The sequence below is a fragment of the Paralichthys olivaceus genome, chromosome 6 (genome assembly GCF_024713975.1).
Source record: "Paralichthys olivaceus isolate ysfri-2021 chromosome 6, ASM2471397v2, whole genome shotgun sequence".
In the NCBI taxonomy this organism is placed as follows: domain Eukaryota; kingdom Metazoa; phylum Chordata; class Actinopteri; order Pleuronectiformes; family Paralichthyidae; genus Paralichthys; species Paralichthys olivaceus.
Genome location: NC_091098.1, coordinates 19,289,451 through 19,316,095, shown reverse-complemented (window position 1 = coordinate 19,316,095; position 26,645 = coordinate 19,289,451). Strand labels below are relative to the sequence as shown.

At 41.1% G+C, this 26,645-nt stretch overlaps 2 protein-coding genes across 9 annotated transcripts in view; one reads left to right on the top strand and one right to left on the bottom strand.

Annotated features, from left to right (window-relative positions):
- Nucleotides 1-222: 222 nt before the first annotated feature.
- On the top strand, nt 223-15,338 carry slc6a6b (solute carrier family 6 member 6b). The gene is made up of 14 exons (XM_020096204.2): nt 223-441; nt 2,543-2,772; nt 2,849-2,983; nt 5,101-5,335; nt 5,843-5,975; nt 6,517-6,651; nt 6,969-7,072; nt 7,213-7,337; nt 8,695-8,807; nt 9,872-10,009; nt 10,417-10,519; nt 11,950-12,050; nt 12,196-12,366; nt 13,607-15,338. The coding sequence occupies exons 1-14, from the start codon at nt 431-433 to the stop codon at nt 13,760-13,762; spliced, it is 1,890 nt and encodes a 629-aa protein (XP_019951763.1). The 5' UTR covers nt 223-430; the 3' UTR covers nt 13,763-15,338.
- Nucleotides 15,339-16,757: 1,419 nt separating this feature from the next.
- The window catches only part of LOC109635305 (glutamate receptor-interacting protein 2-like), a 31,491-nt gene continuing 21,603 nt past the window's right edge, over nt 16,758-26,645 (bottom strand). For 5 of the 8 annotated variants that reach the window (XM_069525880.1, XM_069525882.1, XM_069525883.1 and 2 more), the window contains 10 exons: nt 26,276-26,339; nt 25,743-25,888; nt 25,149-25,293; nt 24,746-24,885; nt 24,102-24,284; nt 23,850-24,009; nt 21,994-22,108; nt 21,446-21,676; nt 19,944-20,090; nt 16,758-18,719 (listed from right to left, as the gene is read on the bottom strand). In XM_069525880.1, the coding sequence (XP_069381981.1) occupies nt 18,522-18,719; nt 19,944-20,090; nt 21,446-21,676; nt 21,994-22,108; nt 23,850-24,009; nt 24,102-24,284; nt 24,746-24,885; nt 25,149-25,293; nt 25,743-25,888; nt 26,276-26,339 (1,529 nt within the window). In that variant the 3' untranslated portion in view covers nt 16,758-18,521. The other 3 variants (XM_069525881.1, XM_020096418.2, XM_069525886.1) reach the window with 2 other exon arrangements.

Genomic DNA, 26,645 nt, shown 5'->3' with positions numbered 1-26,645 from the left:
ATCATAAAAATAAAGTCAACTCTGCTTTCATTCAATGCATTTGTAGCAGATCATAATTCAAGACCAAGCCTGAAGAACAGCTCTGCCTTTCTTTTCCTCTGACTTGTCCTCTGTGTCTCCAACATGAATAAAGAGAGTGTGTGTGTGTATGTGTGACACACTCGTCCCCCACCACCTCTGGGCTGTGTGTGTGTGTGTGTGTGTGTGTGTGTAGTAGTGGGAAGTGGAAATTTACAGTCTCCCACGTTGGTACCTGAGTTGTCAGTCACTGCGAGGCTGCGTCCAATCTCCACTTTGGATTTAATTGTCTTAGAGTCCGGGGGGCGGGCCCTGTTGTCAGCTCTTCTGGTGACCCGTGTCTGCATAAAGACTTTCAGTACAGTGGAATGGTGACAGCTGAGAGAGAGGAACATTACACACAGTCGCAGCCATGAAGGAAATGTAAGTTTACTCTTTGCTCTGCTGGAAAAGACTCTTGCTTTGTTATTATCTTTTAGTTTGAATGCGTTTTTTTAGGGTCTCTTCTGATTTCACATGTGTTATTTGTTGCATGTATTTGCTTAAGAATCACTAGTTAGGAGATTTCGAGATTTCAGTTTGCGTGTTGAAAAAGTTGAATGAACAGAGAAGGCACATCGAGTGTGTTATCAGAACGATCCCTGTTGGATAGAGTTCAGTTGCGCATCTTTATTATTTTTTTTATTATAAGGGAATTTCAGGTGAAGTGCGCGTCTGGGTTTATTCTCAGGGACAGTTGGCGTTTAGTGTTATCTGATGGGCTCGTGACAGCACGCAACCAGGTGAGAGAGAGAGGTGTGCACGGAAAGGGGGATAAAGAGAGATAGAGAGAGAGAGAGACAGACAGAGAGAGAGAGGGGGGGGGGGGGGTTGAAACAGGATGAGAAACCGAGTGGGCAACTACTGATCCAGTTACGTAAGAAGGTTTGAGAATGGAAAGCGGTTCATGTTGACTTGTCATGCATAACAGGAAGAGAGGAAAAAAACAGAAAACGATGACACACACACACACACTCACACACACACACACACACACACACACACACACACACACACACACACACACACACTCACACTCACACACACACTCAGGGGATGCAGGGCTTGTTGTTCGTGCGTTAATTAAGTGAGGAGTCACACAGTTCCCAGTAGGAATGTGAGAGGTTTCTTCATGTATGGCAGCTCCTGAGAGGTGGATGTTATTATGAGCATCATCACTATTTTATTTCAAAGTCTAAAGTTACCATCCTGAAATCTGTTCACCTCCTTCTGCTTCTTTCACATTCCACAGTTTTCCACTTTGTTTTCAGCGGAGTTGTAATATTTTGCAGGGTAGAAACTTTTCTGTACAAAATGTTCTTTCATCTGAGCTTCAATGAACAAGGCAGTCAGATTTTTTTTTTTTCCATTGGCCCACAAGAGTTAAGGGGGAGTATATTTGAAGTCGCTCGGCCAACTTCTCTTTTAAGAAAGAAATATTTTCCTCTTGTATTACTACTAATCTTAGAGCGTATGATGAATTTGAGCTTTCTCATTGTCCTCTCCTGTGTTCCATATGGTGTCCCAGCCTGGGAGCTTAAATCACAGTCACTCCTGACACATAGTTTATCCTGTCCTATTAGGGTTTCTTTTTGGCTTGAGCGGGGGATACAGGACACCTCGGCCGGTAATAACAAATCCTGTCTTTCTTGGAAAGACAGTTTACAGTGTAAACACTCTGGGAACTTAAAGCTGTTGCGTCTTCCTGTGTGAGGCAAGTGCTTAGGGAATGCAAACGGGATATCTACCCCCTCATCCTCTAAATTTGGATTACAGAGGGCTGACCTGTTGCTGATACAGTAGCATAAGAGAAAGCGAAAAGAAACACTTTGCCCAAGGTTCAGGCCAGGTCTCAGCAGCATGTCCAAACATTCCCTTCCTCTTCCTCCAGTGACAATGTGCCCCCCTCTGAGCAGAAAAATCCACCCTGAGAGTGAAGCATCACACTACTTTCTGTGCCGCATGAATACAAAATAAAACACATGATATATAGTATATAGATGTTTTTACTTGAAAACAAAATGTCCTGTTATCTATAAACTGATTGATTGGTTGATTGTGACTGATAAATAAGCACAGTGGGTATTCTCCTTGTTTGATTGCCCCAGAAAATTGTGAAATGCAAAAACCGTGTGTGACTGGGCTTGTGTTTTAACAATGCTCACCATCGCAAGGTTTTAAGCATATGTTTGCACATATTTTTCATTTTCCAACTTGATTTTGCTCCATGTTTCCACCGATCATTGCTCCAATCTGGATGACCTCAATGCAGCAGTCTTTCAGATTAGCAAGATTAGCAGCATAGTGCTGTATATCATGTACCCAAGCTGTAACACAATCAGGAGACAGCATTATCTCCCTAATGCTCCTCTCTATCTGCGTCTTATCCCTCTCACCTCTCTGTCTCTCTGTCTTTCTCTCTCTCTGTCTCTGCCTCTTTGTCTCCCTCCATCAATGTTTCCATTTTCCTTTCTGCCGTCCACAGCATGGCACAAAAAGAGAAGCTCCAATGCTTGAAGGACTTCCATAAGGACACCCTGAAACCTTCGCCGGGGAAGAGCCCAGGCACGCGGCCCGAGGACGAGGCAGAGGGGAAGGTTCCTCAGAGGGAGAAATGGTCCAGTAAGCTCGACTTTGTCCTGTCTGTGGCCGGAGGCTTCGTCGGATTAGGAAACGTCTGGCGGTTCCCTTACCTTTGCTATAAAAATGGTGGAGGTAAAAACAAAGAGCTAAAAACATGTTCACTGCAGCTCTAGGATTACTCTGAGTTGATCCTGTTTCTCTTCTCCAGGTGCATTTCTCATTCCTTACTTCATCTTCCTGTTTGGGGGCGGCCTGCCCGTCTTCTTCCTGGAGGTTGCACTGGGCCAGTACACTTCTGAAGGAGGTATCACCTGCTGGGCCAAGCTCTGCCCCATCTTCACTGGTCAGTCCAAACACATTAACACTGCATAGATTCACTCACAGAAATAGAGGCTGTTTATCGCAGCATAAATATCCCCTGACTAGATTATTGCATATTCAATGCTGAGTAAAAGCCTCATTTGAATGAGAAGTAAGCTCTGGTTGTCTTCCTGTTTCAGTCCAGTATTCAACAGTCAGATGTGTTGTGCTCAGGCCAACACCCCAGGTTATCAGAACAGTCTTACTTTATTAGGGTGGTTTATTTTGTGTAAACAACATTAAACAGCAAAACAAAGCAGGAGCTGAACAACGAGTCCCAGAAACGTGGACAGTGAAAAGTAATTCTTTTTAACTGCAGAGGTCAGCTTCACATAGAGGTTTTACATACACACATGCACACACATATAAATAAGTATAAATATATAGATTTTAATTAGACCTATTTACATTAAATATAATAAAATACAAAGAGCACATGCTTGAAGGTACTCTAAAGTTTAAAGTCATCTGTGCATGGGAGATCGGGTGTGTGTAATGGACTGATGAGGTCTTGGTTACCACGGAAACAGATAATCAATAAATAAATAAGTCAAGCTGCCGAACAATGGGGACAATCTCATACAACAGGTCCACATGACAATACAGTATGTGATGGTCTTTGTTGACACGAAGCTGCAGTGTGGATCCACTTGTTTTATATTATAAATGTCCTCCTTGAATGAGTTGTCAGGGTGGGGTTCTCTCACCATAAGTTTACTTTTAAGACACTCCAGGGCCGGTCATTCCTCTGAGGAACAGCCCCTCTTCTTTTGAGCAACAGCTGTTGCACTGAGCAACCTCAGCAGCTGCCATGACGCCCTTACTCATGTTCACATGGGCAACGTTACATGAAAAGGGAGGAAAAAGCGCGGCACCGGATCTCTAGCAGCTGCAGACGGGCTCCGCTATTCAAGAAATGCTGAGGCTGCTGCCTGTCCATCTGGCGTCTGACACGGCAGTGAAATCCACAAGTGGCCACAAAACTGGCAAATCACAAGTCTCCCATTGTTCCTCCCACCTCCCTGTGTTTTTATCACACAGTGAATTCATGACTTTACCGAGCACACACCAACACACTGTGGACTACACACACACACATACACACACACACACACACACACACACACACACACACCCACGTCATAGAAATGAGATGTCTATCAGTTTGCATTCGGTATGTGGGAATGAGGAGCTGGGGGTGATAGAGATGATGAGTTTATAAATACTCTGAAGCAGTGGAAGAGTACTGGGGATTTCTGCGTCCAGATTCATGGCAAAGTCATCTAAAAATAGCCCAACACTAAGAACCTAACAACAGTTGGTAATATAGGCGGTTAGTCCATGATGAATAAGTTGTTCCGAGTTTGCTCAGCAGCCTTATCCCCCATTTGAGGTTAAATAGTTTGCATAAAGTTTGAATGTGAAGATATTTAATAATGTGCTGCATCAATGAATGCTCTGTATTACACATGAAACCACACCCATCAGTGATGTCATACTGCACTGACACACCCAAGCACATAATTCTTCATCACTGCAGCAAAATGAGAAGTTACATTTTTACAATAATGCATCACATTGCATCTTAAATGTGAATTATGTGTGTTTGGAGTCTTGCTGCTGGTAGGGACACCCATGCTGAACATGTTAAAGGGTAAAGACCAGAGAAAATATTGTAGGCCTGTCCTCTAGAGACACTTTCAGACATGAACTCCAGAAAATGTCTGGAAAGTGAGGGGTGGCTCCTGGGAAGAACATGTCAGGCAGGACATAATCTATAAATTCTGCTTCTGAGATCATGTCTTTTTGTTTAAAGCACTTTGACCCTTATCACCAAAAGAATGTAATTTTTTTCAGTCTTGTGTCTGTTGCATTCTACAAACATCATCAATGCTTGCGGTGAATCCTTCAGACTTACATTTACACCGTTTTACAATAATTTCAAGAGAATAAAGTTCAGCCAATGTATGAAAGCAGTTTATGTCATCCAACAAACAAAAGCTCATTTGTAAAAATTTATTTTTAAAAGACCAGAAATCACAGTGCTCAGCTGAGACTATATAGAACTGATGTTGAAATCCGCCCTCTGTTTCTTCGCAGGTATTGGCTACGCCTCTATTGTCATCGTGTCTCTCCTGAACATCTACTACATCGTGATCTTGGCCTGGGGACTCTACTACCTGTTTCAGTGCTTTCAGCCTGAGCTGCCCTGGGCGAAATGCAAGCAGCCCTGGAACACAGAGTATTGTGTGGAGGACACGGTCCGCAGGAACAAGACCCTTTGGTTGGCAGCCAACATTACCAACTTCACCTCCCCCGTCACAGAGTTCTGGGAGTGAGTACTCATGGAAAGCACATCAAACACACACATGCACGCATGAGGTCAGGCGCGTAACACGCTGCCATCTTATCTTGCCTGCACAGTTTACTTCAGTATTTTTAAATGTCTTCCAGTTTATTATAAACTTTATTTGTACTGCACCTTTCATGCAGCTCAGAGTCTAAACTGAAATACAATGTTTTTCATGGCCTATTTTTACACCTTTGAACTTGATTGGTAAGTATCACAACATAAGCACAAAGATTCAAAGTTTTTCAGATAATCTTCTCAACATTTAAGTGTCCTCAGACTCATGACAAGTAACAGAACAGCAGTGAAAGGCCGAGTTATGTGTTTCATTTAAACTTTTTCTATTCTTTATCCTCTTAATTATTCTCTTGTGTTCATGGTCTCGAGTGATTCAATGACTTCTGTTTTTGTTTAAAAACGTGCAAGATGACATTTTTATGTTTCATATCCTACAAACTACCATTAACTGGTGCCTCTGTGTTTCGTCTGTAGACACAATGTCCTGAGCATCTCCTCTGGGATCGAGGACATTGGGCCCCTGAAGTGGGACCTGGCCCTGTGTCTCCTTGCAGTGTGGGTAATCTGCTTCTTCTGCATCTGGAAAGGAGTCAAGTCCACTGGGAAAGTGAGTGATGAAGTGTATACTTTACTTATTGTGTTGCTTGGATCCTGTTTGGCCTTTTACTTTTCTACCCTAATGAGTCAGTGACAAAACACTGTTGCTCAGAGATCAGCCACAGTTTTAGAAACAAGGTTGATTTAGTTGATGTAGAGACACAAGTCTCAGCGCTGCCCTGCAAGTTGTTTCTTGGCCAGACTTTCTGTCTTTCTGTCGCTCCTCAGCTCTCAGTCTGTTTCTGTTAGCTGGACAGAAGCTGCTGCTGTGTCTCAGTTTTTGTTCTAGGTATTCATTGTTGCTATTGAGCACAAGTACATTCACACTGATACATATAATAACATAAAGAACAATACAAAGGCAGATTGAATCACAAGGGCATGACAAACACAGTGTTTCTATTTGGAAAAAAATATGAGTAAGACTTAAGAACTAGGGAAGTAATGTTTATTTAGAAGTGTGCTGATTCCATCATATCTCAAAGTTGATGAGTCTTCAGTCTATAACTGTTCTTCTGCATTGTTAGTAATAATTCCTCTGTCCTGTTTAGGTGGTGTACATAACAGCGACTTTCCCATTCGTGATGTTAATAGTGCTGTTGGTCCGTGGTGTGACTCTGCCTGGGGCAAGTGAAGGAATCAAATTTTACCTTTACCCCAACCTGACCCGTCTCCAAGATCCAGAGGTACGATTCAAAACCTACTTTTTTAGTTACATTTCTGTCTACAGGTATTAAAGGGAAAGTTTAACATCTGGGAAACCATGTTTACTTAGTGTGCTGCTGAGAATTAGATGATACCAACAACATCCACCATCTTCATGGGAGGGATACCAGTCGTCTCATCTAACGCTCAGGATCTAAATAATTCACTTTGGTAGTAGATCTTCAGTTTTAAATGCTAATGACATTATTTCTTTTTCTTTTAGGTTTCATCAAAACAAATTCAACATGTGTTGTAATAACAGAGTAAAGTCAGTGCACCTCCTTCTCTGTCTCCTCAGGTGTGGATTGATGCAGGAACCCAGATTTTCTTCTCCTACGCCATTTGCCTGGGAGCCATGACATCACTGGGGAGCTACAACAAATACAAATACAACTGCTACAGGTGAGCTGCGTTGCCGCAGGGATGAGTGGGACTGTAGTAGTGACAGCAACTCGTGTCAGAGACGGTTGCGTGAAAAGAAAATGGGAACTTCGGTTCCACCTGTGTTCATTAACAACCTCCTCGACATATGTGTGACATAGGGACTGTTTGCTGCTGGGAGGCCTCAACAGCGGAACCAGTTTTGTGTCTGGCTTCGCAATATTTTCCGTCCTGGGCTTCATGGCACAAGAACAAGGGGTGGACATTGCCGATGTGGCAGAGTCAGGTACGAGGGTCCAAGGTGACGGTAGCAGTAACGGTGGGTGCTGCTGCGGAAAAAAAGAAAGACAGACAATTGGAAACTTGAAAATTTAAAAAAATGATGGAAAAAATATAAAGAATTAATTAAAGTCATCAGAAATGATGATGCTGAAATGTAGAGGTATCGGCAACTGCACACTCCTTGAAAGAAAAGCCTTCAAAGAAAAAGAATTGTTAATTCAGTGTGAAATACAGTTTGTTCTTCCTTTCTGAGGACAGATTACATCGAATTGGTCAAGTGCTGTGTGTTTAAGCCACAGATTGAACTGCGGTTCTGCTCTATCATCATTATTTACAGGCGCTCAATTGCACCCGTTGTCCTCACGTGCCACATCCAACCTGCTTATGTCTTGTAGTTTACTTTACGTCTTTTTGACCAGGGGACATTGCTGAGAAGATTGGCACCCTTCTGTATGTACTCTACTGTGTGCGCACTGCTCTGTTTACAAGCTGTGGATCTCCTGAGCGAGGTGGACGCCACCGGTTCTGCTCCTGCTTCTCATGTGGACTTTGAAGGAGATGCGTCTTATTTCAGCATGCCTGCTCTTTTCATTTAAAATCAAACCTTTGCTATCTGTAAGACTGTAACTTGAATATAATGATGTGAAACCAATGACAATGATTCTGTGATGGACATAGATGTACATGTATGTAGACTCTGTGTGACATAAACACATAGATTCTACATATTTATTCCTTAATATAGGAAAACACAAACTATTTATTTGGATTTTATTGCTAAACTCTTCAGTTGAGGCATTAGTCTATGTTATTGTTGACTTTGTGTGAGTCCCCTTTACTGCACACAGTTTGCACCAGTACAACAGAATGCAGTTTAACCTCTTACAGACAGTAGTAATTTTGCATATATAAATATATATAAAGATGATCTAATGTAAAGAATGGATGATACGCCAGCACAGGTAAAAAATGATTTAACTGTGCCATATGCAGAACAATATATAAAATGTAAAGCATCAAAAGAGCCTAATAAATAGTGTTCTGCTTATTTTATGGACAATACTGTTGGCAGGTATCTACTATGTCTTGAGTAATAGAGTAGACAATGTAGTTGTTGGTATTTGTCCTGCAACTACTTACAAGCAAGACGACTGCAGCGTGAGAAAACCCTGTAACCAAAGAATCAACACTCAAGCCAGTTAAATTTATCTTACCTCAACTGTTGGCCAAATTAGATTGCATTTCCTTTCCATTATTTTTACAGATCCCCTTACCGTATGTCGTCCAAGCTGAAATCAGATAGAAATGTTAAATCTGTCCTCTGCCCCCTTCTCCCCATCCCCACTCTGTTCTGCTTCCAGGTCCCGGCTTGGCTTTCATCGCCTACCCCAAAGCTGTGTCCATGATGCCGATGCCAACCCTCTGGGCCATTCTCTTCTTTATCATGCTGCTGCTTCTGGGCCTCGACAGCCAGGTCAGGATTTTTTCATAATCAATCTGCTGTCAAGCTATATACAGAGTAGCTGTTTGGTGTACACTTCCCTGGTCCCACAGGTTAGATGGTTCCTGCCACTCCTCAATGTGTAAAACACATTTAGTGTCTCTCTGATCCATATCTAATGTCTTGAAGGGATCAGATAGCTGACAGCCAAGTAATGCAGCCTGTTCCCACAAAGACTTTTTACAACCACGCTCGATTGCTCTGTGTAAGGTTTAAGGCCCCTTCTCGTGCTCTGTAAAGCCACAAATTAAGTTTTTAGAAGCTGATAGAGGTTTGTTAAACATTTAGTCAGCAGGAGTCTTTATGATAGCTCACAAGCCATTATCTGGATATGATCAGAGGCAGAGCTTTGATTGAGACAAGATAATCTAAGTAGACAAAACCCAAGTGTGCACTAGAGTGATTATTTGGCAGTATCACATTTCCTGCATCCAAGTGTAATTCTAGTCTTGTGCTAACTCAGTCCTGCAAATGGCCCGCTACTCATCTCAGCCAAATGCAAGATCAGGCCAATGCTCTAAATTTGAGCACATGTAAATAGTCATGCAAGTGCAGCTATTTAGAAATGTTGCCGGTGACAGTATGCAAGCGTGCATGCATGTGTGTGCATGTGTGGGTGCTTTACTCAACCATAAATTTCATGCAGATTTATAGCTCTGAATGCTATATATTGTTAACATTGCTCACACACACATGCCACTGTTATGTAAGGGGTTTTTGTTTGGTCCTCATGCAACAAAGAGGGCGTGCCCTTGGAGCATAAAGCCACTGCACATTGATAAATGGGACCAAATTCATAATGTTATGACATTATGTAGCTTATGAGCACGCACAGCAAAGACACAGATGGGGAGACAGAGACATTGATTCACTGTTATTTTGTTTCTGCTGTATCTTGGTATATAAATAACAATAAACCAGTGTTACAGTAATAAGTCTTATTTAAAAGATCTCATTCATATAGCTCTGTATAAAAAGAGACACTGGTTGTTGTTGTTTTTCTGTCCTCTGAGAACTTTTTGTTCTTGCCTCCACAGTTTGTCGAAGTGGAAGGACAGATCACCTCTATTGTGGATCTGTATCCAGCCCTCCTCAGGAAGGGTTACCGACGAGAGATCTTTATAGCTGTGATGTGTTTCATGAGCTATCTCCTGGGACTCGCCATGGTAACGAAAGTAAGTTCATCAGCAAGCTCCTCGCTGAGCTTCCTCTGTTGCTCGCTGTGTTTAGAAAAGGAAAAGAGACCCTGTGCATTCAGAGATAACAAATTTTCCACTCGCCCCACCGCTGCGCTTTTGCAACCAAATATGGCTCCCTGCAGCGTTCACCACTCACGTCCTGTGAGTCTGAATGGAGCGAGCTGGAATGCCGTTTTCCGTTTAGCAGTTAACCGTGCTTCAGTGACGTCGCAGCACCTGTTGAACTCTGCCTCTATTGGTCGAGTGCCAGCATCCTTTTGCACTGCTTTCAACAACCCCCACCTGCCCCCTCTGCTTCAATGTCCCCATCTATCTCTATGATTCACTTTCCTTCCATACACATCAGGATAATTAATGCTGTTTTCTGTTTTTTCCTCTTCCAGGGTGGCATGTATGTGTTTCAACTCTTTGATTACTATGCAGCCAGTGGTGTGTGCCTTTTGTGGGTTGCATTCTTTGAATGCATTGCTGTAGCCTGGGTTTATGGTAAGTGGAAACAACTCTATGTGATAGGTTTTTGTCCTGCGTGTCGTTTTTAAAGTAATTACAGTGAGTTGCAGAGTAGGACAAATGAGTTCTATGGGGGTAATCAGAGGTGTCCCTTGTGGTTCAGCACTAAATAAGTTTAACTGCCTGCAGGGGTGTGGTGAGTGGGGTGGTAATCCTGGGGTGTGATTGGATAGTCGTGTTTCTCTCCCCTCACATTACACCCATCATTATGAAGGAAGAACATTTAGTCTAATAAGAAGAACCCTTATATAAACTAAATCAACTCTGCAACTTCTAGTGATAAACTACTAAGATCAACATGTTCTTGCGAGAAGCCATCACATTCTTTTAATTACAAAAATCATCATCTGACATCATTCAGCAGCCACAGTATCTAAAGTATACACACTGAAAGGCCCTGTTATTCAATATGTTTCCACTGACTGCCTGTGATAATGACACTGTGGTTAAATCATGCACAGTAGCCCCTCTCTACTTTTTTGTTGGGTGTGTTCTACACTGTTAGTTCCTAACTTGAGGGTTGGGATCCCTCAGAGGAGCATAAGATAGAATCTAAGGAAGTGGAAGACTTCTTAGTGTGAGAGTACTACATGTACACATTTTCTGCCAGAGTGAGAGTAGTTTTGGATATTTAACATATCAAATACATGTATTTTGGTAACTCTCTGTGGTCTTCTCACTTGTTTGTAGTGTAAGCACTTGACTATCAAATCTGCTTGAGTTGAGTTTCAAACACATTTTGTGCATTTACACAAAATTAACATGTTTTTTAAAGAATAAAAGCTAAACCAAATAGAAGATTTTCTCCTGTAAAGAAAATAAAGCCCTTGAATTCAATTAAGCCTCACTAAATTATACACTCATAGAAATTTGTTCCCTAAATTTGGCTGATCTCTTTCATCAAGATCGACCCTTTGTCCAGATCAATGCCAAAATTTAATGGGTCGTACCCTGGTCTATTCTACCATCAAGTTTCAAGAAAGTTGGTTGACAGAAAGACAGACAGACCAACAGCAATGAAAACATATTGTTAACATGTACAAACAAGCTTAATCAGTGACATCAGACACGTGTAAAGCACAGTCAACAAAGCAATAGAACAAAGTTCATTATAATCAACACTGGAAGCATGAATATTGACCTAGAAGCTAGTTTTAACTGACAGATCTCAAACTCTTTATCTTATAATGGGACATGGCCCAGTTGATATACAGTATATACTGCAATTTATGGCAGATTTAGAGATAAAGAGTTCATAAACCTACTAATTTCTATTGGTAGTTATAAAGGTTGTTCTGTAACAGGAAACAATAACAGGTGTAGAGTGATGATAACCTATAATATTCACTATACTGATGCCCTTTGGTTATGTGAGCTCTCATGTTTTGTGTCTTCTTCTTTGACAGGAGTCGATAATTTCTACGATGCAGTTGAGGATATGATTGGCTACAGACCAAACCCATGGATGAAATGGAGCTGGACCATAATCACTCCTGTCCTGTGCATGGTGAGAAATCAGAGTCTGTCGTTTATTGTGTCTGAGCAATCAGAGAGTTTTTCAATTTTTTCATTACACTTGACAAATGACCTTCAAGGTCACAGGGAAGTGTGCGACTGAAGTACTAAAAGCAGCGTGTGTTTGATTCCTATAGGGCTGCTTTGTCTTTTCCCTGGTGAAGTACAAGCCCTTGACATATAACAAGGTGTATGAGTACCCTGACTGGGCCATCGGTGTGGGCTGGTGCTTGGCCCTGGCCTCCATGATCTGCATCCCAATGGTGATGGTCATCAAGATCTTGCAGTCTGAGGGACCCCTGATCGAGGTTAGCCGACACAACCTTTTTTTGGGAAATACGCTTTCTTTTCTAGAATTAGATGAGATGATCAATCACTCTAATGTGTATATGCTAAATATGTTGCCTGGCTGAAAATGTTGAAGACTGCTAATCGTCAGTGGTGATGTAACTTCACAAAGCATTGAACTACAGCCAGGTTTATCACTTTTTTTGGGTCCCTTGTAAAAATTTTTGTTGTTTTCTCAATTTGCAGTGCATTTCTATATGTGCATGTGTTCTGACTTTTTGCAGCACGTGTGGCGTCAAAAGACGTTTTCTTAATTTTCCTGCTTGACGACTATAATCAATGTAACTGCAGCACTTCCGAAAGCAATTGCAGCTGCTTTAATATCAGACGTTAATTTTGGATCGCATTACCAACATCTAGTGTGCACAGAAATACCATTTAATGAAGGTGACACAGCTCAGAGAAACGGTTGGTAGGGAGTCAGGTCAACCTGTCTTCAAACAGATCAGAAAATATTTTTGAGCTGAAACATTCTGTGATTAAGAGACTTGCAAACAGACGGGACTGTACAAAGTAGCAGCAGAATATTTCAATTTTGCTCGGTCAATGTTTTCAGTCTGCATGCTAATAAGTCGCCTCGCTTCCCCAATGGGTCACATCCACTTGTCTTAAGGTTGCCAGGCAGCCAGGCTAACTTTTAGTCCCCCTGCCTCTTCTTATGCTAAGCTAATCTGCTACTGGATTTCTTTTCGCATTTAACCTACACATTAGCGTAGTATTGATTTTCTCATGTAACTTGGCAATACATGCTACTTTAGCATCTAGCAGCCAGGCTAGCCATTTAATCGTGCTTCCTGTTTTTATGCTAAGCTAATCTGCTGCTAGCTGTGGCTTCCCATTTAGCATAGTAACGAGTGTGGTATTGATTTTCTCATGTTACTTGGCAATGCATGCTACTTTAGCATCTAGCAACCAGGCTAGCTGATTACCCCTGCTTCCCATTAAGCTAAGCTGCAGGTGGCTAAGGATATGAAAGTGGTATCAATGGACCTCTTGGCAAGAAAGATGAACATGTTCTCAGAATTAATCAACTATTCTTTCAATAAAATGAAAACATGGTTTAAATGATGAATCTTTGACACAGAATTGATACATGTTGAATTACGATGTCGGACATTTAAAATGGCTTCGAGCCCTAAACTGCCCCTTGTATAGTTCTGGTTACTGATGACGGTCTAACCTCTGATCTCTTTCCCTCAGAGGATAAAAGCAGTGGCAGCCCCGGCGAAGTCCGGTGTGAGCTCTCGCCCCAAAGAGTACAACTTGAAGGGAAACGAGCTGACACAGCCCCTGGACCCAAACGGGAACAATGGCTTGATCAAGCCCACCCACACCATTGTAGAAACAATGATGTGAGCGCTCTCTGTGAGAGGAATAAGATTGTTGTGCTTTCTGCGTTATCATATTTGCTAACTTTGATCATGGTAGGTTTACATTGTCCATATATTCACTTTAGAGATACTCCGGATTGATTTCTATGAAGAGAGTTATTATTGTTGGTTTTTTTTTATTTTTTACTATATCATTGTTGTTGATGTTACACTTGTTGTTGCTGTAGTTGGCACTGATCTCAGTTTAGGCAGTATTTTGAGGTAGAACATATTCAGTGTTTACTACCTTTCTGTTGATTTCTGGAGAGATGAGGAATTTTATTTTATTTTTTTATTAGAAGAAATGATGGAATTCTCACTTCTCATAAATTAACTAACCTAAACAAGTTATTAATCGTGCAAATGTAAGAAAATGTTTTAACACTCTGACTTGATCGTGGCAGCCTCACTGCCGAAGCTAACTTCTAATCTATTATTGTTGTTGTGTATCCCACAGTGAAAATGAATGTACCTCTGCTTGCAGCAGAAGCAAACCAGCCACATCTTAAGAGTATATATCCATAACATGCTCGGTGGAAAAATACGTGAATTTTGCTTAACATCCTCCAAGTTCAACAAGGCCTTGGTCAAATACTGTGAGAAATGCATTCATAAGATACATCCTCTAAAACTACCAAGACAAAAATAATAGATAAGGAAAAATCAGATAAGGAAGAAAAAAGGAGAAATGGAAAGTGGCATTTTTAGAGTATTTGTACACTGCCTGTGTGACTATTATAGTCAGTCCCAGTGCATTTATTGAAACCTCTCTTTGCACTTTATGTCGTTTCACCTTTAATGTAGTATTTGTTGCAAGTATTGCAGATACATTTGCAGCACATTACAGGAGGAAATATTTTAGCTTCTTACTTTTTGATATTGTAAACTTTGATATACAGTATCTAGTTGTCCCATTGATAAGACAATAACAAAATAGAGTAGAAATTCAAAAAGTCAAATTTTCTGATTCATCATTTGTAGTAGGGCCTGTGAGAACATCACTTAAATTAATAACATTTTCTTTCTGAACAGACTGACAGCTCTCTCCCTCGTGCTCATTTCAATATCAGAACTACCACTGGATTAGTGTCTAATGTTCACTGTAGACTTTTGTTTGTAGAAGTTGAATTGTTTGTAATTCACATATGCCTTTTTGTAACAATTTTATACTGTACATCATATTACACCATCAATGATTTTACTTAAAACTCAGCAATCTCACTTTTAAATATTAATAACATTGTGAGCCTAGATTACATTTTTCAGTGTGCAATGTTCATTGAAGCAATGACATTCTCTGCTCCTTCAAAATGCATCAGATTCAAAGTAAATTTAATGTTTATCACTGAAACAGCCTAAACAATGAAATGTAAAGTCCGAATGAGTTGTTATCCTGAAGCACGTGCAAGACTCATCACAGTACTGTGCGGCTTTGTCCATGGACATTTTGTGCTTGGAAATTCATGTGTACCAAAGTAATTTTGTCTCACAGTTGTCCCCTTTGAGATGCATATTGCATCATTCTATAGAGATTACAAATAAACATCTTTTTTTTCTTTGGATCTATTTGTCTGAATGATTCTTTTTTTCTCTCTAAATATTTCTGAGGCATTTTTATATAAATACACCTGCAAAGTAATTAATGTCCCTCTGTACATATGACACTAGTATACACTCAGTGACTTCAAGTACACCTGGCTGGACAATACAACTGCTCAAAGTCAACTTTTATGATAACTGCAATGTTTAGTTTTTGTTGACATGATCATGGTGTTAGTCCAGTGACATGTTTTAGAACAGAGGCTGTAGTATTTATATTTCTGCGTGTTTGAGCGAGATATTTTTTAGTTTGGGGTCTGCTGGTACTCAAAAGTACAGTTAGGTCAAATGTTGCATAGTTTAACACTTTTAATTTATGTACGTCACTGTATATCCAAAAATGAATCTCTTTTCTTCAAGCATCCTACAGATCCCCATCATTCCCCTGCTGTATCCCTGAGGTTCAGGTAGCATCATTACTGTGAAATACATTATGCTATAATTACCTTATACTGTAAATTCTGCAGATTAACAGAATTGTCTCTCATTCAGTTTTCTGCTCTTTCCTGTGTTTATGTAATGGAGGTATCACACGTGTATGTACAGATAATTAAAAAGATTGAATTTCAGTGCAATATCATCCCATCTGTCTTAAGATATCCGGCTCAGTGTCACTCCTGCAGGCATATCGCTGCAGTGCTTAAATTAAATACACGTGTGCACAGCCTCTGTGCTGTTTACTAAGTTGTTGCGTTCCTTGCCCACTGCCATGTATCATTTTAATGAGACTTGGACTGCAGTTCATAAGATCTTTTTTGAACTGCTTCCATTTACAACCTTCATCAATATATCTATTTTGAGGAGGAACCACTTGTACAAATGGCAGCACGTTTTGATCCCACCTCTCAAATAGCGCTCTATATTTATATTATTAATTTCCTTTGAAGGCCACCCATGCCACCCCGACTCCCACCTCCCCCCATTCCCCTGTGACAGCTTGTTGACACTTGTCCTAAATTTTTCAGGGTGTCTGTCCCACCATTAGTCTTACGCCCCCCACCCCCAGCAGGTGGGAACTGCATTGACATCTCACTCACAAAGGGAAGACTGACTTATTTGGGCATGAATGTGGCGTCCCCTTGTCTGTCCAAAGGCCATGAAAACACTGAACCCACAAAGACTTCAATTTATGCATTTAAAAAACAGTCAGACGCCAATGTCATCATCCTTGTGATATATAGAGTCTAAATAATATTTCATTACACTGCTTCCAGTATTGAAGGTATTTTAGTCCGAACAGTTTGCAGTTCAATTAAAATCACCCAAAAAAACTTGGCATTATACCTTCTGTAAAATTCTGTAAACATTTCCTGGTTCAGTGTGAATCATCGCTGTGATTAATTAAATTAAACAACACACTGTTTGCACAGCTGAGAAAAATCTGTCTATGGTTTCATAATTTTATTTCCATAAAAAGAAATACATTTCTTAGTTTATAATAAATTAAATAACAAAAATAAAATAATATCCAATTAATCTTTCAAGTTCTTTCGAATTGATTCTTGACATATTCGGGGAGGATGTGGAAATCAACCCAAAGAAATGTGCATCCACATTCAGTATCACAGTTTAAATGAAGACACTACACTGTATGTGCATGAACGATCAATAAAAATAAAAAAGCACTGCATACCATGATACATTATACAGTAAAATAAAAGGGTACAATAAATAAAATTAATATAAAACCTCAAAAATCGACCTCAGTACAGACATTTAATAAAAGACATGATTCAGAAATAAGATTTGAAGGATGAACCAGTCTCTGAGGCGTCTCTAAATAAAACCAATCAATCTCTCATGTTCACATCAGGCAAGACATGATACTAAATTAGTATTTATTTCCAGAGAGGCAGCTGGATCGACACGCCAGATTTGTTACACATATGCTTTATAAAAACACCATTTCATGGTAAAAAAGGGGGAAGCACTCTCACAGAAATCCAGTTGGTGCAGAGACTAATCCAGTGTTTTTTTAATGTTTTGAGGAAAAGCTATTCATGCATGCTTAACATGCTTATAGAATCCCACTGATGATCAATCCAGTCAGATGTAGGGTGAAATCGTTCATCACTGAAAATGTAAAGGCATTTCATCCTCTTCCGTAAAGGATGTGATTCTTTTAAGGAAAAATCAGCGACAGACCACAAACCATAAAAAATAACTATTCTGGTGCAATGCCATATACAGAACCTCAGACTCACAGTGAAAGTGAAACGTGAAAAAGTGAAAGTGAACTCTTCAAAATGTAGGCTGTGTATGCAAATGTGGTGTGATGAAGAAACTTGGAGAACGTGCATCTGAAAACAATCTGTGTGTGTGGATTAAAAGGAAAGTAACCAAACAATTGGAACAGGAAGGTTAGAGGGTCTTTAAAAGCATTTGTGGTATGAAGATATAAGGGCTTTAAATTATAGTTCATGATACTTGGAAAGTAGCTGGGAGCTTTCTGTCTATTTGGAGGCACTGTCCCCTCTGTGGGGCAGGCAGTGTGGAGGAGAGACTGGAAACAAGGGCAGTGAGCCAAGACATGGCTGAAATAACTCAGTCCATCAGCCCCCTCCTCCATCTATGGGTGGGTGGACATGTGTGTTCTATGCATATAGAACATTGCATGAGAGTCTTTTGTGCTCAACCCAAAGAAAAAAAATCCACTTTGCACAACTGGATTTTTGTTCTTTGAATCAGAACATGAATCCCCTTATAGGAAAGGAAGGTAAATGTATGCAGTGGCTACGTGCGTGCAGCGTTTGACTCACTCCAGAGCGGAGACGTGTGTGTGTGTGTGTGTGTGTGTGTGTGTGTGTGTCGACATCCTGGCTCCGTCAGAAGCCATGAGTCCCCTGTTATATAACTACATGTGGCTTTGCCTCTGGAGAGGGAAGGTGTTGTGGGGGAGGAAGGGAGGTGGGGCGATTCAGAGCCTCCACTGAATGGTACATAAAACAGGGAACAGTGAACACGTAGCTCTGTGAGTGACAAATGCTTTCAGAGGGTGGAGAGTGGCGGTTTGTGTTTGTGCATGTGAGAGGATGCTCAGCGTGCTGAACATGAGTGTGAAGGTCTCTCTGAGGTACAATGTGACAAACTAAACCGTGCGTGACATGTTTGGTGTGTGTCCCAGAACTGGTGTTTTTTCTATGCGATCACAGGGCGATGCTGCTGGTCATGTGTCCGGGAAAGCAGAACAGTGAGTTTGAGGGGTCGTCACAGTCGTCAGGCAGCCCGGTGTCTGCTGCTGCCAGTGGATTCCTACTAATGACCAAGTCCAGACTGTCTCCAGCCTCCATAATTAGGGGCACAGTCAGACAACAGTCCAAGTCCCTGGTTCTCACACGGTTCACCTGGAAGATCAGAGCCAATGAAAACTCATCGTTCAACGTGCTCTTATGTTCACATGAGACTAGTTTGACATTTTGAGACAGGAGAGAGTTGTTGAGCTTAGGGAAACCCCCCCACCAAAAATATGCTAGAACCACTTAAGCCAATTATCCTTTATCTCATCTGTTGAATCCAAAAGCTGAAGTGAGAAAAAGGAAAGATTCTGGTTGTGTCCTAGATTATTTTTTGTCCATTTCCCATTTGCTTGGAAATATCACAATAATCTCATAATAAGTCCTTTTGCTAAAATGGACATTTTTATCTAGCTGTTACCCCACCTTCCACTTTTTATCCTAAACAAAGCTAACCAGCTGGGGCCTTTTATTCAGCACATATTTAGCATTCATGTGATTGGCTAATTAGTGAGATTTAGAAGTGCACAGAGCCTATAGGCATTGTTGTGTTTGCAGTCTTGATGCTAAACCAAGATAACCATCTTATGCTTTTTATTTAGCATTTATAGACATTATAAGCTAATTATTGAGTGCTACAAGTGCACAGAACCAAACTAGCCATTGTGTCGTTTTCAATCTTTATGCTAAGCAAAAGACGTCCAGCTTAATACAGACTAAACACTTATACGAGTGGTATTGATCTTCTCATCTGAGTCAAGAAAGCAAACAAGACCATTTTCCCAATATTGATTTAAAGATCAAGTCTATGGGCAAAAATCATAGACTGTATATAAAGCTGAATGACACATGTCCACTTCCTCCCACAATCCAGAGATGAAACTAAAACATAAATGATGAAAATGCCGGAATCTTGCACATTACGAGCCAGAATGTGCAGAGTAGTGATCGGGTATGGAGCTGATGGCAGCAAGGTCTTGCCAATACACATGCTCGACCAATCATGAGTCAGTCTCAGATGTTTATATGGCGTCAAATAACTGAATAAAAGCAAACTTACCCAAAGAGGACCGAAGGGCCCAAAGAAAAAACTAATTTGTACTATATATTGTAGATGATCACACACTAGATTATTTTATATAAAATTTTCTGCCAATAGATGCCTTTCATCTAAATCTTACTCACTGAATCTTTAACGTGTGCGTTGATCCATGTCACAGTGACTAACATGGAGGAGGCAGGCTTTATGAGCTATATTGAGATGCTTTAGTTTCACTTGGGTGGGGGGTTCCATGTTGGCCATCTTTTATATACGATCTATGGTGAGAACAGTACCTGAAGAATGCGGTCGAAAGGCTTGAGACCCGCCTGATCAGCTGGGCCGTCAGAACGGATCATGTTGACAAAAACCCCTTTCTCCAGGAGCCCGTCAGATACACTGAAACCAAAGTCATGGCTCTCAAGGTCTTTCCGTAGGGTCACCTGCAAACACACAGGACCTTAGAGTTACACAGAGACTACATTGCACAGTCATAAGTATCAAGAGGCTTCTACGCAGATTTGAAGGTTCAGTGTGTAGAATTTAGTGACATCTAGTTGTGAAGTTGCATGTTGCTGCTGAATACCCCTCACCTCATCTTCCCCTTCCGAACATGACAGAGAACCTGTGGTAGCTTCAGTCCAAAGTGTTTAGTTTGTCCTGTTTGGACGGCTGTAAAACACATGGCGGCCTCTGTAGAGAGGACCTGCTCACGAGTATTTAAATATAAAAGGGTACATTCTAGGGTAAAGAAAAGAAACCACTAGTGAAAACATCAATAGGATTATTCATATTCAATTCCTGCCAATACATCCCTTTCAACTAAATCGAACACACTGAAACCTTTAGGGAATGGTCAAACATGGACATCTGTAGATATCATGTAGAAGTCAAAAACAATGGATCCTCCTTAGTCCCAGTAAGAATGCCGACTCCTCAATGCTTGCATTTTCAAAACTTCACATCTGTGCATCTCACAGGGTGAGAAGCAATGATGACAGCAAACAGTACTCACATGCACCTGCAGGTTATGCTGTAATAATGGGTGTTGTGTGTTTTTGTCACACACAGTGCAGGTCCTGACTGGCCAGGTATCCACTGGGTCCAGTTATAATGAACTGGATGCAGGAGTGAGTCAAGTGGAGGAGGCACGCAGGTTTAAACTTTATAATGGGCGGATTCCCTCAGGACGCTGTTGTTTGTACCTTGTTCATCAAGCTGTGAGAGCAGTTGACGGAACAGTCAATAATGATATAGATGTTTTGGTCATGCGGTGGATCACATCTTGCAGATTGCATTACAAGCAATATATATGTATATTGTAAATAGAGTATGAGGTTTGCATAAAATATGAGAATATGAATATGGGAATATGAGAAGAGGGCAACAGCCAATGTTGGAGGGTTTCGGGTGTAGACAGCGGAAATCTAAGGAAGACTCCATCTTCCATTGGTCATACACTGTTTATAGTCTGATTCTTTTATCACATGAATCCAACATCTCTCCATACAAAACTAGGATATTTAAGTGGGGACTTTAGGTCCAGAGGACATTTTGGTGAATCTGTACTTACAGAGATCTGCATATGAATGCATTTCAGTCAATGGGTTTTGCCACACATACAGTTTACCTATATAGACAATTGGTCTGCTCAAACGTAATTGTTCAAACTAAAAAAGGAAACCAGAGGACTTTCAGACCAAATCTTGTCCCTTGCCAACAGATTCTCACATGTGGAATGTGTTTGTTGAGATTAGGTTTTAAGACCTTCATGTTTAGAGTCACTCTGTACACAAACTACCTTGTGCAGTGCCAGAGTCGTACTGGACAAACCGTCGCAGAGGTCCCCTCTGCCCCTGGCTGCTGCATCTCTGGCTCCAGTTGATGTGTTCAAGCAGCTTTTAGTCTTTGACTCCGTGTGGTTGATTCCCTCTCTTTTAATGGGACTAAATTCAGACTGAAACATCAAGTCTTCGTTGGTCTTGGTCTCCTCTAGGTATAGACTAAGCGCACTACCTGTCATGGATGCCTGAAAGATCACAAAATGAAACCAATTATTATATCATCATGCAGTAAAAAGACACACAAAATGATATTTCGACAGGTATACACAAGCATAATCCCTTATACGTCACACAATGTCTGATGAGAGGCAGAGGCTTTGCACAAACCCTTGGTCAGTATGGCAGCGAGTGCCCAGCCTGTCTTGTCAGATTTAATAACAGATTACACACTCTGGTGATTATTATAATGCTTCATCTGGCATGATCATTTAGGTTGACACTGGTCATGAGGATGAAGCAGATGGAGGAGAAAAGGAAGCAGGAGAGGGAGGGGTGAGCGTACCTCCAGCTCCCTGAGAATCTCTGATTGGCCGCAGGTCTCGAGGTCCTGCAGAGCCTGGGACCAGAAACTGTCGTCCTGGTTTAGGGTGCCATGGCAACGAGGGGGGCTGATGAATCTATATGACAATGCAGGAACCAGAACATGAGAGCAGCCCTGCAGTCTGGAGGCCGGTACTGCATACAAAGGCAGCATGGGAAACGTCGTTTTTTGGGCCGCACGCTGGAGAGTCCCTTTGAAAATCTCTCAGGACCAACAGTGAGGGTTTATCGTAAATTCTCTCAGTTGGAGTCCACTAGATTAGATAAAGCTCTTAAAAGAGTTCAGGTTTACAAAAGTAACGTCATCCCCCCAAAAAATACAAGAAAGTGAGAACATGTGACAGAAAAGTTCAGGGGGAAAAGGAATTTAAATGTAATTTAAATCCATGGAGGTTTTGACGATTTTTGTTGTGGACAAGGGGTGACAGAAAAAGATGCGTCTATGTGAAAACACCAAAGAGCTCGTGGGCAGTTAGTAAAGCAGATGAGAGAGAGAATACCTGAGAAAACAGAAAAAAGGACAGTTTGGAAGAGCACAAAATATGAAAGCATACAATACAAAATGAAGAGAAAGTAACTCAGACAGTGCAGTTTGCTTATGTCAGTGAATTAAAAAGAAAGGTGAAAGAAAGAAGCTTTTGCTCGTGCACAGTGGTGGAAAAAGTACTCCGATCCTAAGAGTAAAAGCAACAATGCACCTTGTAAAAATAAGCTATTACAGGTAAAGTCCTGCCTTCAAAATCGAACTCAGGTGCAGAAGTATTATCAGCTAAATACACAAATATAGAATTATAACACACAATTATAGTCTTTTGCATCATTATGGAACACAATCATATTGAAAAGTGACTCCTTGAATTTAATAGGTGGTTGAATCTACTTCAGCTGCAATAATCTCAGACAAGTACTTCAGGGAGCTGTAGATGAGAGCTGCACAAATGTTCAGGAGGAATTTTTCTTGAAGTCATTCCTCAGTAGTTCTGCTGGGTTTATTTCTGGGCTTGGACATCAGAAGGTGCAATCACTTCATTTGAATGAATTCTGTTAAATATTTCATTGGTCCCAGAAGGGATTCAAAGTGTCAAGCTGCTCTTTGGCAAACTTCAAATCACATCTTTTTGAAAAGGAGCAGCAGCTTCCTCTAACACTGTCAACGCCATGCTTCATGCAACCACGCACCGTGATTTCCACAAGTTGGACTCAGACAATGACGTTAAACAGCTCCCATGATTCCTCCGTCTTTACTTCACTGAGCATCTGGGTTTTGTTTTCGGAGCCATCTTAGCTGGGTGCCCGCCTCAAGGGAGAGCAACAAATTGTCTCCATCTACAGACACTCTGCTACCTCTGCTGCACGAGATTATGTTTTCACCCCTCTCTACAGGTTTATGCAAAAACAACAACATTTCCAAGAAACTTGGTGTGAAAAAGGGAAATGGGCTAAGAAAGAAGCCATTGCATTTTGGTATGTATCTGCACAAAGAAGTAAATCCAAGAATGTTTTATCATATCTTGACAAACTTTTTTTTTTTTTTTTTAACAATTTCTAAGCGAATAATTCATGAATCAGGCAGATTCAGAGAGCTGCTGGGCCTCTGCAGAGGGACGTCCTGGCATTCTAATTGAACTATATGGAATATTAATATTTGAACCCTTTGACATTGCTTTTCAACCCTTTCCAGTTTTATGCAAATTGAGAATTCACAATCTACTTATGTACAGTTTTCCACCACTGTTTATATACATACGATGTGTGTGAATGATTTAAATTAAATTAAAAATGTTTTTTAACATAAAACAGGAAAGAAACTGCACTCACCCTGGTATCTTGTCCCACTCATCCTCACTGAATCTCCCGTCGTACAGCGCTGAGTGGTGGACTAAACCTGCAGAGCTTGAACTTGTGTGGCTCCTGAGCTTCGTGCGCCTCCAGTCATTTGGATTGAGCAATATATCAGATGCTTTGTGAAGATATGTACCTAGAAATATGTAAACAAGAAAAAGCTACCGATCTAAATTGATGAAGGGAAATTGGTCATTTTTAGGCAGAGACCATCCAAGCGGGCCTCACCTTGGCTGCTGTAGCCTGCGTCAAACCCCGAGCTGTCCCAAGAGCTCATGGCAGAGTCTATACTGGGAACAGTGGCAGAATAGACTTCAGAGTGTTTACTCATCTTATGGGAGTCCATCAGTTCATCCTCTGGATCACTGAGAAACCCAGCTTCTCTGTCCGGAGGCGGTCGACCATCAGACTCTGAGAACAAACACTGACTCAGGTCAGGATTACGGCTAAAATTCACTATGACATTTTTAAAACATGTAAAAAAAATACTTAAAAACATAATAAAAGCATGGATATTTTCTGTTTTTACAATCTTTTTTTCCCTGATTTACATTTGTGTCTGTGTTGTCTTCTGTCTTATTTAATCACTCTTCCCATTTCTCCTCCTCTTTATTACTAAACATGCTTTTTAAATCAACTTAATGATTTATGCCAGGAAATTTATAAAGAAGTGAATTAGATTGCTTCAAAATAGTTGAAGACTTTTTCATTGTAAAATGAACCTGGTAATTAAAATAATGTCTTTGCCCATGGAGCAAACAACATGAAAAAGAAAAGGGAAAATTAGTTTGTCAACATTATTATCATTCTATCTGCCTATATCTATAAAAAGCCAGAAAAAAATTGAAATGAAAAAACAGAAGAAAACATACTGTCTGCTTGTTTTTTGATCTTGAGGGTGACTGACTCCCCGGCCATCTGCAGGAGGTGGATGGCCTCGCTCAGTGGCTTTCCCTTCAAACTGACCCCATTGATGGCCAGGACTCGGTCCCCTATATGGATGGCCCCGGTCCTGCAGGGTTAGGAGGAGACAGAGATACCAGAGTATACCAGACGGTACCAACAGGCAGGCCAGGAGACCTGTCATGCTGCCAGTATGTTGACGGAGACGGACACAAAGAGGCTTCTTGTTATAGGCAAAGACGAGACAGCCATTGTTTACTGTCTCGCTTACTAAAAAAAAGTGGGTTCCAAAGTGGGCCACTACAGATTTGACCAGCCTCTGTTTAATGTAAGCATCAACATCTTGATCCTCATTGGTCACCCCCCCCTCACCTCTCCGCCAGGCCTTTCTTAGTGAGGCCAGAAATGACGATGGGGTCAAAGGGCTCCTCTGTGCCAGAAATCGTGATGCCCAGTGGTCCATTGTATCTCTTCAGCTCCACTGTGTAGATTATAGAGCCGGACATCTCCAACTCATCTACGGCACATGGAGAAACACTTAAAATCATCTATAAGATTCAAGGTTATATAAAATGTAATGAACCCTGAGGAGACACAAAACTATTTAAGTGAATAATTTAATGGAGCAATACTGTAGGTACTTCATTTTAGTTTTACTGAACTGTGTTTGATGACAAATATACTTATAGTGGCAGGACTCCTGGAAGGGGTCATACATCACAAGTAGATTGGGATTCACTAGTTTATTTTTTATAATTTTATTAATAAATTAATATAAAATCTTAAAAATAACAACTACAGCTGTAAAGTAAATGTAAAAAGTAAAATATTTCTGTCTAAAATGTGGACTATACATTATGATGATACATTATTATACTTGTGTGCAGTACTTGATTTAATTTACTTGGTCACTTTCCACCACTGCTCATTTTCTGGCCTGATGTGTGTTTTAGGGGATTAATGTACCAATGTTGTCCTCGTCCTTCTGGATCCGCAGTTTGACCATGTCCTCAGCCTGCCGAAGGACGTGCATGGCGTCCTCCATGGTGCAGTTCTCCAGACGCACGCTGTCGATGGCCAGCAGCCTGTCTCCGGGCTCCAGGGTGCCTGTTCTGCCGGACACAAGAGCGAGAGGATCACAACTGTTAACTGGGAGCAGAGAGCTGCAGCTCCTGACTCATGGTGAGAATCCTATTAGCCTGGTGTCTCTGTGGGATCCTTGGGGGTGACCGTAACTTCACCCTCAACCTAATCAACACTGAGCCTTACTGAAATTCTGCTGCTCTGCCCTACTGATCCTGTTATGATTGCTCAATCCAATTAGGCTAGTATTACACAATAGATTCACAAAACTATTTTATTGCTCATGAATATCCCCACATAAGCCTCGTTCAGCCTGAAAAAACCTGGCTCCCTACAGCGACCAGCACCCTGAAGGCCGCAGACTGTTTTCCTATCTACAAGACAATGCAATTGACTTCTTTGTTGACAGGACCTACCTGTGTGCTATACTTCCTTTTCTGATGTCGGAGATGATGAGGGGTTTGCCAGGTTTCTTGCTTGCTGGACAAACAGAGGAAAAATGAGTTATATGATGATAAAACCACTGTAACTGTGAACAAAAATCCTCCTTTTCTCTCTGCGGCTCTGCTCATTCTTGGCCTCCTGTTTTCTGAGCTAGTTAGTGCAGAAGGGTCACAATGAATGCTGGTACAGACCATTATTATTCTGAGGTAATGAGGTATGCGCGCTCATGCTTTTGCAACCCTGAGTTTTTATGGATCAGAGCACACTGATTCAAAGGATGTTTACAGTATGCTGGTCTGTGTGGGATCTTTGAGCAACACTGCCCCCTGCTGTACACTTTGT